Source organism: Mauremys reevesii, linkage group 2, assembly GCF_016161935.1.
Source record: "Mauremys reevesii isolate NIE-2019 linkage group 2, ASM1616193v1, whole genome shotgun sequence".
NCBI classification, from domain to species: domain Eukaryota; kingdom Metazoa; phylum Chordata; order Testudines; family Geoemydidae; genus Mauremys; species Mauremys reevesii.
This window is the reverse complement of record NC_052624.1, coordinates 78,066,917-78,079,298: the sequence shown is the minus strand read 5'-3', so window position 1 is coordinate 78,079,298 and position 12,382 is coordinate 78,066,917. Positions and strand designations below refer to the sequence as shown.

Below are 12,382 nucleotides of genomic sequence, written 5' to 3'. Positions count from 1 at the left end.
GACCATTATTTTGGCACCATATTATCAAGGTCTAAAATGACTAGTGTAGCTTTCTCATTTGGATGTTCATTACTAGGCTTTATAGCAAAAAAAAATCCTCCACTTACATAGACCTTATTTACAAAGATCCAAATATAATTTTGAAAAACCACACTGTTGAGAAGTTGACAAGCAAAAGGTGCAAAATAAGGATATATTCTTTAAAACTAACCCGAAGGCCTGGTATTCCTTGTGGTCCTGGAGGGCCTCTGATCCCTTGTAATCCTCTTAGACCCTGGTGGATAAAGGACATTTTTAAAAAAATTATAATGTTGCTAATATGCCAGGGCAGAATTTCACCCAGGGTATTTGAAATTGGTGTGAACAAAATATTCCAAAAGGAAAATAGAAAATTGAACCTAACAGCATGCTTTCTCCACACATGTCATGCAAACTAACTCAGGCTTTCTTTCTGCTACCTGTGAGCCTTGTAGGCCAGGATCTCCTGGATAACCGGGTTCACCACGATCTCCTTGCTCACCCTGCCAGAAAGTGAGAGAAACACACCACTTTACTTCATGACACATTTACATCTACAAATAAACTGATCAAGCAATATTACTCCCATTTCCAGAAGGCTACAGTGATTTGCAAGCAGCAACCACCATTGAAGAAACATCAGCTGTTTTGGGGTCTGAGATGGATGAAGGAGAGGGAGTGGGAAAGGCGAGTTGTATTTGTTTCACAGGGTGATGAATTAATTTCAGCAGGCCAATGTCAGCACTAATCTAGTGCAGCCCACTCAGTCAGTGCAAGAATTATCACTAGACACAGTATAGAGGTGATAAAGGTGGTGGGAGTGGAGAGTTTCTTGAGCCTTCTTTCCTCTGCTCATAATCTAGCCCAGCACTGAGAGTTTTCCCAGAGGTGGGCACCGGTATATACCTCCCATTTTAATTCCGGCTGCTCAGAAAGCTGCACCCCAAATCTTTGTGGAAAAATTGTTAGTTTTTAAGATCAGTAGCGGAGTATCACTCACACAAAGCTGTCATCTGCGCATGAGTCAGTTCAACTGATATCTGTGAGAAAGATCTCTTCATATTGTGTCTGTTGGACTGAGTCAAATGTATGGGTTAGCTCTAAGCAGTTCTGGGGAACACTGGAGGTGTTCTTTCATTGGGGAAATTATAAACATATGTCCAAGGATTCTTTGGAACTCAGGCAATTCCGAAAAACAAAGCCATGGGGAAAATTGGATTTAAAACACTTTATTTTGCAGTTCTGAAGAATTCTGCCCTCTTCGTACTATGACTAAACTGGGACGGAAATCAAAAGAAAAAGAAAAAACACATGGATTTGAACAAACCTAGTGGTAGCCAAAGTTAAGATACTGCAACATAGGACCTCTGTTACAATGCCAGCTTTAGAAAAATGTATGTCCCTCTATATTTTGGAGTATACGTGATTTTCTCATACAAGTCTGCCTTGTATGAGAAAAGGCACATTGGAGTTGGACCCAAAGCCCATTGAAATCAATGGGAGTCTTTCTCTGACTTCAATGGGCTTTGGATCAGGCCCAGAGATAAAACTCTCTTTTTCTTATGTGTTTCCCTTTTTTCTTTCTTTCTCTTTTCTTCCTTACCACTTTCTCTTTTCCTTTGCAACCTTACCTAAAACGAGTAGTGTTGTTCATGTGTACAATACACACTTCTTCTCCTAGGCTCCAGCAGACTTAGTGTCTTTCTGCTCAGTGGCAGGGGCGGCTAGGGCACCAGCCGCGCGCAGGCGCAGCGGGGGGGCTTCCGGGGGGCGGCATTTGGCTCGGTGGGAGCTTCGCATGCGCATGCCCAGCGGGCCCGGAGACGGAGGGGACAGCGGACCTGCTGCGCGCCGGCGCACTCGCGGCGCGTCCCGAGCTCTCCGGAGGCTCCGCGGCAGGCAGGCCGCAGCAGCCGAGCGAGAGGGAAGAGAGGACCCGCCAGGGACGACGCGGCGCGGCGCGCGCTGCGCTGCGCTGCCAGCCCCCGCTGAGCCGCCAGCCTGCTCAGTGGTTATCCCTGTCTCAGAATGGTTGCCTTTTGTACTTCTTGTAATCAAAAAGTCATTGTCACAGAGTATTTGAAGTCTGCCTTTTTTGTTTTCCTGGAATGCAGAAGCTGATTGGAGGTGAAACTCAGAAAATAGGGAAAAAAGTGCCATGTTGCTGCTGGATGGCAAAGTACTTTATTTTTTTGTACCACTTTAACTCTGGTGCTGTCAGTTGAGCACCTTCTATAAGCCATTACAAATAGTAAAACGGCATGGACATTAGTGAGAGGAGTTTTGGCCCTCTCTGCGCAATTAAAAGACATCAGAAGTTCTTTGTCAGCCCTGATCACAAAACACTAATTTCTCTTTTCATTTGAACGGCATTGGGTTTTTGTTTGTTTGTCTGAAACACAAAATCCTCCAGGCTGCCTGATCTAGTAAGAGCCAAATCCTGTGGTCTAAAGAAGAGCTGCTGAAGACACTCGATGCAGAGGAGGCCAGGTGGTCCTGCTTGCTGTGTAGGGGGGCAGCATGTGGGTCCCCCAGCAGTAGTGTGCTGTGGAGCTGTGTTCTCTGCATCCTGGCACACGGATGGTGTCTGGGGTGAGACGAGGCCAGTGGATCTATGACTACATAGAACCAGCTGCCAAACCTGCGGAGGAGGAGTGCAGCAGTCAGAGAGGGCTGCTGCTACACTCCCCCTCCCCCCCAACATTCTCCAGAGCTGTGATGTGTAATGGTCTTAAAACTAGCCTGTTAATCTCACAGATCATCAATTACTACTTTTTGGCTGAAGCCCTAGAGTCCTAAATCACTTAGATTTCCTGCAGTGACACCACCCCCACCCTACAAGTAGCCATACCTGCCCTAGCTTGAACAACAACAGCAGTGAAGCCGCAGCAGCATGGGCTAGCCACTCAAGTATGTCCCAGGCTCCTGAGCGGATTTGTACAGCCTGTACTGCTGCCTGTCTTATTCAGATCAAAGCTAGCTCAGGTACGTCTGCCCATGCGGCTGTCAGTGTAGACATAGCCTTAGCGGGTAGGCAGACAAGACGGATGGAAATAGAAAGTGCAAATGAACGAACTCAGATGAAGGGTGGTGGCAGAAGCAGTAGCAAAGACCAGTGACAGCAATGAAAAGTAGAACTGATTCACTGAGCAGCCTCAGGATGCATTGTAGGTAGGTAAGTGATCATATCAGTAGGTACAGTGGAAAGGTCATGAAAGACACAGAGAGAGAGGAGCCTTAGGCACAACAAGGGAAAAGGGCTTAGAAGCCGGAAAAGATAGGGAACCCCAGAATCAAGGAGAAAAAAAAGAGTAATGTAGAGCAAAAAATTGACCCTGAAAATGAACAGAAGGGAGTACTGTGGCAGAGAGACCCCCTCGGCAAAGAGTCCCCTGTTCTTAGCAAACAACTCTCACCTCAGAGCTGACAAACTCACTACACCAAGCACATCTTACAAGATATTTATCCATAAAGCATAATATGTACAGTATCTACAGAAGGCTTGTAACTTGTCAAGATTTATAATCATTGCCAGATGTGTGTGGGTAATATTGAAGGAATATTGTATTTATATTGAAAATATGCTTTAGAGACTTGGAGTAAAAGTTAGTCACCAGGGGATAATGTGGCTGAGTGATGGCCCCATTGGCGCTGTCATCCCATCCTGTTTAGCTGGTGATGTAATGCAAAGCTCTATTGTTTAGCCTTTCACAATACTAAGACATGCAGTGTGAAATCATCAGAGGCATAGCTTCAAAATCACTTAATGGTTAAAAAAAATATTATAACAAGAATTAAATAGAATAGAATAGAAACAAAAGGCTGTTTTCAGTGTAACACGGGAGGGAGAAGCAGTCTTTATCCATTCACTGAGGAAAACCCCATGTGGAGCTGGGATGTTTTCATGAATGTTTGGGACCTGCTTTTTGTGGAACCAGCCTGCTCTGCAACAAAGTGAACTTTGGGAGGTGGGGCAGGAGAAAACTGACTTTATTAGATAGGGAAGGTAACAATGAATAAGAGTAGAGTCAGGTTTGCGTTTTATTATTTTGTTTTGTATTGTAGCCATTTCCATCACTGTCCCTCATTTCTAGTTAAGTCTTTGCCCTTCTTAAATAGACCTATTTTTGTTTCATTATAAGTGCTCAAAAGTGCTGTGTAGTTTACAGGAGCGGTAATTTAAGGTAACACTGGTAAACTGGGGACACTGCTTTTAGGAGCAGATCATCTGGGATTTCTGTGAGTGGCTAGTGTCAGAGGCTGGATATCCAGGGGAATGATTCAAAGGGACTTAGGGACTGTGGTGCACTTACTTTTAACCTACAAAGCAAAGACAGAGCTGGCATAGCCCAGAGGAAAGCTCTCAAGTAGCTGAAGAGCTGGTGGTGTTACAGAGCTGACATCCAGCCAGGCACAAGAAAGACTCCCTCATGCCGGAGGCAGGGGCTATGAAGGTGTCTCACCGTTCTGGGTGCCCCAAGAACTGTCACAAACACATAGGATCAGATTCAACTCTGGTAGTGAAAAAGGGCTGGACAGTGGCTGGATCTGGAATTGGATCCCTGGCATACATCAGCTCCCAAAGGGTGTGGAGCTGCCATAATCAGCTCCTGTGCCCTCCCTTGAACCTACCCTGTAGGGGGTACATGCTGAGGGTGAGGGATGCTGCACTCTGGCTACCCGCAGTTGGCATACAGTCTCTTGGGGACGATTGCCACACAGCATAAAAAGTCAAAATGCTTGTAACTGATTCCAGCTCTGGGGTTCCTGGCCAATGAGGCAGAGGTTTTGTATTTAGATATAAACTCACACTGCACATTGTGAAGTAGGAATGTGACAAAGGCACTATCTGACGGGTTCACTGGAGACCAGACTGTAGCTGTCATTTTCCATTGGATACTGAATTTGAATCAGACAGCCCGATGTCACAAACTCGTGATGCCTCACAATAGCTCATAGCAAGCCAAAGATCAATGCAGAACCTGAGATCCATCTCCACCAACAAAGAGACCCCATAAGCTACTGGGAAGTGCAGAAGGACAAAAACTCAATAGGACTGTATATTTATTCAAAGACTGGTTGGCTGAAGAAAGTGATATGCCATTGAAGAGACTCTTCTGTAGCCTACATTTTCTTTGTGTAAATTAATGTTTTATTCAATTTTGGATGCTATTGTTATTTATTAAGTTTCTCTTTGTGCTTGGCACTCAGTTTACATTTATTCATAACATTATTTTCCTTGTGTTGGAGAAACCCTGCAGCCGTTAGATCTTTATCATGCTCCCTAATGGAAATGCTGCCAGAATAAGAAGCAAGTAAGCATTTCAGTGCATATCCTGTGCACATGGGGGGAAATGTGACAAACTCATGTACAAGTCAGCAGCTATTTCCAGGTGAACTGCAATGGATTTTTGAGGGGCTAACTCCACACACACACAACCTGAAGAAAAGCTACAGTGCTGTGGAACAGCTGTACCACAATTGCTACTTGAGCCCAGCAGCTGGAAGTGTGCTAACTGCCCCCCCCACACACACACACACACCAAACCCACCCCCATGCAGTTCCCAATCACTGGAACCACATCTGCATAAATTGGAATGAAGGGGATTGCCCAGGGTGTAAATCAGGAGAGAACCTGGCTCTTACCATTTTGTAAGAGATAGCGGCCATGTATAGCATCATGTATTCAATAAGGTGGTGGAGCTCTGCTCTCTCCCGCAGTGTAGGGCAGGGCCCTAAAGGCACAATCTTAGCCTGAAGATAGTGCCATAGAGCCAGAGGGGAAAGCGCAAAGCTTCTCTACATTTAATTTTTGTTAAGGCAAACAAGTGAACAGCTCTGGGAAATTACTTGGTGAGATCTAGAGAAAGATGCAGACTAGTAAAAGGAGAAATGAAAAATCAGAAAAAATAATATTATCCAAAACTTATGAAGAATCAGAACACATCAAGACATGCTTATTGAGGCACTATATTTTACCAAGTGACTGGTCACACATCATTACCAACATCATTATTTGTACTGAAGGAGCACCTAGAGGTCAACCAAGAACGGGACTTTACTGTGGTAGGTGCTCTACAGAGTAATATGGTGTCTGCCCTTAAGAGCATAAAATCTAAGCAGACAAGACAGAAGACGGGTAGGATAAAGGGATATAACACGCAAGCAGAATAAGCAAAGTCCTGGTTTATAAACATCATCACAGGCCCACCATATTTTAAGGTACAAGGGAGAGGGTTTGTTTCCCTGCTTTTAAAAATCACAGAACCTTCTTGAATTTCTTCAATGTTATTTTACTTTCGCCAGCTCATTATTGGATCCATCTGCTTTGAGATTTTCTTTGGTAACTGCATTGTTGAAGTGACTCCTGAGACAAATAATTATTTTTCAAGTACACTATCCAAAACTTAACCAGCAATAAAATAGAGACAGAAACGTCTTCATCAGTTAAATCTCTCTACAGTGTTTCTCTTCTTTGGTGCATCGCAGGGGTTAAACAGTGCTAATACTTTTATAATGGAGATACATTTTTTTCAGATTGTGATTTAGGGTTCTTTCCTGGCACCTCCAATCAGTAGTAATTACTGTGGTACAATTGTGTTCAATCTATTCCTGTAACAAATCTAGGCCCAATAGTTTGGAAGTTAATTTTTCCCATAAACTCCACTAGTTCCTGGAATTCTCTGTTGTAATTCACAGAATTCTATATTTTAATATCTTGGAGCTGATTTGCTAGTTCTGTTTGCAATCAGAGCACAGCTGTTGATTTTGGGGGTGGGGGGATATGTTTGTTTGTTTGTTTGTTTTTAAGGCAGCTTCATTTAAAACTAACAACCACTTTGAAGAACAAATTATTATAAACTTGCCCTGAATCAGTTTAGGCTGGAAATTAGAAAAAGGTTCTGGAACAACCTTCCAACAGAAGTAGTCGGGTCAAACAACCTACCTACCTTTAAGTTGCAGCTTGATAAATTTACGAATGGGATTGTATGATGGGTCGCCTGTGATAGCAGGGGATGACTCAGTGACCCAGGTGGTCCATTTCCATCCTGTATTTCTGTGTCTCAGATGCATATCTATTATCCCTAATCAAGACCATCAGCATTCCAGCACTCGGAATTTCTCTTCCTGGGCCGGCTGCAATCCTGTGTTATTTTTGTGAGCACCAGAAGCAGCTCATGTGTTGCTGGTGCTAGAGCTGGATGAAATTTGGAATTCCCAGTTCATGGGGAAATTCTGCCATTTCAAAAATTCCTGCAAACTGGAGAGTCCAAACATTTCCATTTTGGAAACATAGTCTTTCCAAAATCAAATATGCTCCCCAGATTCCACTGTCCCCCAGCTCCAGGGCAGACCACAGGGCCCAGAGGGCTTCCAAACTCCCAAGCCAACTGTCTGACCAACTTCTGCAGCTTGGGCAGCAAGCTGACCCGAGATTCAAGCAGCCTGGGGCTCACAAGGCTCCCTGGGCTGCCACACTCCTGGTTCCAGTGGCAGGAACCTGGAACCCACACTAAGCTCGGAGCCAGAGGTCCCAGGGCTTTCAGGCTCCCAGGTCAGCAGGAGAGAGCCTGGATGTCCTGAGAACTGACATTTTCAGGACTTCCAGGCTATAGAGCTAGAAAACAAGCCACAGTCAGAACCAAGGCTACCAGGGTTTCCAGGTTCCTCATTCTGATACTGGAAGCCGGGAAGCCTTGGGGTCCCTGGCCCTGGGGCAGACTGTCCCCAACAGCCCACTAAGTGAGCTGGCAAGGAAATAACAGGGTTCTGTTGGAGCTCTGCTTGTGACTCAGCGAAACTTCATTTAACCTAAAGTGTTGTCACAAAACTTCTCAGGTTTGAGTCATTGCCATTTTGCAACAAACTCTGTTCTGTTGGAAAATTTCCAGTCAGGTCTCATTGTTGGTATCCCTGTAGTGGAAGAAGAGGGAGCTCTGGTTGTGCGTGTGTGTACGCACACACACACACACACGGCAGATGTAGAAGGCTTGAAGGAATCACTCATCTCTGTCTTGCCTTGTCAACAGTAGTGCAGATATTCACGAACCTTCAGCTGAGTTTTGTGTTGGTTTTAAGGAGGCTTAATATAGTCGATCTGCACCAGCCTGCCTTCCTTCTTCTCAGTGGTCAGCTCTTGCCCTTCACTAACTTTTTAATTTTTAAAGGGTTGAAAAATATGTGTAAGCCTTAGAGGCTAGACAATTCTCACATTCTTATCTAGCAGTGATTATAGCCCCATTATTTGATAGAAACGGCATGAGTCCCTTGGCTTAGCACCAGAGGCAAAATTCTGACTTTGGCTATCCATATGCAAATTTCATCAGTTCAAATGGAAGTTCCACTTGCATATCCCAGTGGGAAATTTGAACATCTATTTTCTAGATTTGATTCTGAAACCAGAGCCTACCTAAGCATTTGTTGAACAAGCCTGCAAGATGGTCATGTTTGGTGTAAAGCAACAAAATGCCAATCCCAGTTCTCCATTGTCACATCGCTATACATAGGGCTGGCATAAGGATTCTTTGGACATACTCTCACATTTAATGAGGTCATTTTACATAGAAGAATGTGTTTTCAGCTAAGGACTGGAGAGAAAATCATCAGGTCCCTCAGCCTTGTGTTTCAGGAATGAGCCCAGCTGCTCATCCCTTATAATCTAAGTGATTGACTTACCTCAGCTGATGTCAGTTTACATCGACAAGGCTACCATCACAAAAGTGAGCTAGAAACAGACTTTTATTTCAGGGAAAGCTAAGATTCTCCTTTACATTTTTGGCCCCTCCAAATCAAAAAGACCTCTGGTCAGGTGTTTCCTGGGACCTAAAGGCTGAGTAGGCTTGCAATGGACTTCCTGATTAAATACTTGTGTTCAGTTTCTGTGATCACACTGAAAATATCCCCTCTAAGACAGGCAAAAGCTCAGACTTAAGAGATAGCTATGTACACACAGCATATACCAGTAATGATCACTGACCGTTAAACCCTGGGGGCCTCTCCGACCTTCTGCACCCTAAGAGTGAAAGACAAGTTCAGTTTATCCAGAATTATGACCAGTAAATGAAAAATAATGGCCCTGGAGCCAAACATGGTACATTAATGGGGAGGAAATGGCTATTCACAGACAAAAAACTTTGGTTAAAGTGCAATTGAGGTTGAAGGTTCGTATCAGTAAATTAAGGGTAGAAACTTTACAAGAGTATTACATTTATCAAAATACAGTCATTAGAAAGGTAGGAAATTCAGAAGGAAGGTATCTAAACTGCCTTCTCCAGGATGAATTTCCCATTCCCCATCCCCACTGCTGAGGTCAGCAGAAGGAGAGTCCTGGTTCCATGCATGTTAGGCAGTGGGAACTGTGTTACTCCCCTAAGTACTCTGCTCTCCCTAGCTTCCTTCATGATCATAGTGACACTGTTAAACATCATGGAGGCCTTTTGGGAGCTAACCCAAGCCCAGGATAGGAGGGACCAGTAAGCAGCCCATTCCTCAGCATTAGCAGGCCCATTGCCTTCATTTCCTGGGAGACGAAGGAGGTTCAGCAAATGTCCCCTCAGCCTTAATAGGCTCCTCCGACTCCAATGAGTCAAAATAGGCTTGTCAGCTCCCAGTGATCTTATATAGGCTTGTGGGGGAGTAAGAAGCTTACTAAGGCTCATGGGTTGGCATGGATGGATTAAGCTTGTCTTTGGTGACTTTCCAAAGTTTCTAAGGCTCATGGAGGGTCCAAGGTCCCCACCGAGCACAAGGCTCCAGGGTGGTCATAAATCTGGAATTCCTTGTATGATATATTTAAAATTTGGTAGAAAACTGTTACCTCCATCACAGACCGACCCTTCCAAACTTGAGGCCAATATTCCTTTGGTGTAGATTTTTTGTTGGGATAAAAAAAGTGGGGAGCAAAATTGGGCTTATAAATGGGAACATCATTGCATCCTCAACTATGGATCAGCTACTTCCATTCCATAAGGATAACTGCTCTTACATCAGTGCCCTCTGCACCCGACTCTCCTGGCACTCCATCTGTTCCTGGTTCTCCCTGCAAAACGAAAAATCAGCCTTTTTAAAAAAAGATATCAAGTACATGTGTTCCTTTTTATAGCCCTTCTTTGTTATTTTTCCTGGAAAATGTTTTCTTCTAATTGCATTGTAATCACTTGAACCACAGCATGTGTTAGACCTAGTTCTGTGAAAAATGTGTTTAATTAAAAGTATCTAGCAGAAAGAACTGGTCTGCTTTTGGGTTCCAACCCTTCAACCATAACCATCTGAGATTAGATAAAGGCTTTTCTGGGATCTTTTTTCTGTCTCTCTCTTCCAAAGAAAGCAGATGGTGGAGATTCTGAGGAAAGCTGAATCAGAAAGCAGTGACTTTTGTTGCCAGAAATTCATTAAAGTCCAAGTTTTCTCTAAAAAGCAATTATGCAAAAAGGGCAACTTCTTAAGGTCTGGGGCCTGATCCAAAGCCCACTGAAGTCAACAGGGGGGTTTCCATTGACGTTAATGGTATTTGGATTAGGTCCTAGATATATGTTTTACACAGTGAATCAGCTTCCAGTAGACAAAGGAGTTTTTGAGATGTGACCAGATTTCATATGGATATGCCTATACCCACTGTACTCTTACTTTGGTATTTGAGTAGAACGTAGATAAACCCTTCCTTACAGCTTGGAAATAAAGAAATGAGGGGATATGGGCAGAGCTCCTTTGGTTATTTTATTTGTACTGCATCATTGCCTATCAGGATCAGGGCTACCGTACACACAAATACTAAGTTTCAAGTTCCTGCCCCTATGTGTATACAGCAAATCTAATTTAACCGGAAAGGATTCAGAAGACAGTTTGTAAACATGTATCCAAATCTGAAGAGACAGGTCAGAAAGGAGTTCAGTTTACTCTTAAGGAATAAATAATTTTTAGCAAGCTGACAAGGATGTTTTTGGTATTCAGAATGCTTGATTTATTTTTTTCTAAGTAATGTAGTACGAGAAATCCATGGTATTTCACTGATTAGAGGCCTATGAGAAATGAAGTTGGTGGTCTCAATCCACTCTGAGAAATCTTCTGTAGAAATATATTCATGCTAAATCCAGGTAACAAATTACAAATCATCTTCCCTTCTGGTCAAACTGCATTCAACATCCATCAGCAGGCACAAAAATATTACCAGCTGTAGACCCAGCGTGGCATTTCTATGGATTGATACAATAATAAAAAAGGGGCACACCTCTCCAAAGCCCTATGTGCTGCAGACGCCGGTTATAAAGCAAAATATAAAATTAAATAGCAGCTCACTCCTAACAACTGATAGAACTCAACCTTTTAAGAAACACACAGTTCTCCTCCCCACATAGCTCTGTTACCCCTTAACAGTGCAAAGCTGTGTTTACCTGCTGCCCTGGCTTTCCTTTTTCACCCTCTGGACCAGAGACATTACTGTTAATTCCAGGATCCCCCTGAAAAAGTCAAGACAACGTTAACCATTTTGGATAATTTCTTCTTTGTTAGTGTAGCTGCAAAGGCAGGATGTGGAAATAGGATCAGAGAAATAATGATAATAATAAAAAAAAGATTAATTCATAAGATGAAGGTGGAAAGAGGCCTCTGCAAATGCAGTTCCACAATCAAAAACTAAGAGCTCTTTGCCCAAAGAGATGAAAAGAAAGTATCTGGATGGGCAATGAATTCAAGTTTGTAATTAAATGGCTGATCTGTATGTTTAGGTATAATTACCCAGGACCTATATAATAAGATTCCAGGATTGTCACTCTGTGTGTCATTCTGAAGCCTAAAATGTCTATTGAGTCAGTGGGAAGTGATGGAAACAGCTACATGCATGGCTGAGAGCTCTTTTTTGTTAAGAATATCACCAGGCTCATTCATCACTGGGACTCACAGTCTGTTACCACACAATTTGTAAGTTCTCAGCCATTTTGCCTTTACAGACAACACCTGTGCAGGGTACAGCTACAGTAGCTCAGTGTCTATGACATGCCAAGAGTCCCAGACCATTGTAATATAAGAGGTAATTCAACCAATCCTACCATTACCCTACAGCTAATTGGGATGCAACAGTTTCATTGGTTGCATAAGGGAGACTGCTCAGATGGTGGATTAACTGGCCCAACAGCCACACCCATGCAAAAGCAGAGGTTTACATATGCTGGTAAGAACATAATCAGTGATCTTCAGCAAGATTTTGTCCTGAAATGAATTGAACTATGCATGGATATTGTCCTCTTTGAATACAATACAGTTGGACTCAGGGAATAAAATCCTGACCCACTGAAGTCATAACAATGGCTAAATTCTCATTTGCTTCAATGGGGCCAGGACACCTGATTGTTACTAGGACACCTGACA

The 12,382-nt window shown here is 43.3% G+C and overlaps 1 protein-coding gene across 5 annotated transcripts in view; it reads right to left on the bottom strand.

Annotated features, from left to right (window-relative positions):
* The window catches only part of LOC120397414 (collagen alpha-6(VI) chain-like), a 117,800-nt gene that overhangs the window by 52,832 nt on the left and 52,586 nt on the right, over window positions 1-12,382 (bottom strand). For all 5 annotated transcript variants that reach the window (XR_005593782.1, XM_039523213.1, XM_039523214.1 and 2 more), the window contains 5 exons: window positions 11,410-11,475; window positions 10,005-10,058; window positions 8,997-9,032; window positions 459-521; window positions 212-274 (listed from right to left, as the gene is read on the bottom strand). Coding sequence is in view for 4 of the 5 variants with exons in the window: in XM_039523213.1 (XP_039379147.1) it covers window positions 212-274; window positions 459-521; window positions 8,997-9,032; window positions 10,005-10,058; window positions 11,410-11,475 (282 nt within the window). In the remaining variant the exon portion in view is untranslated. The remainder of the gene's footprint in view (window positions 1-211; window positions 275-458; window positions 522-8,996; window positions 9,033-10,004; window positions 10,059-11,409; window positions 11,476-12,382) is intronic.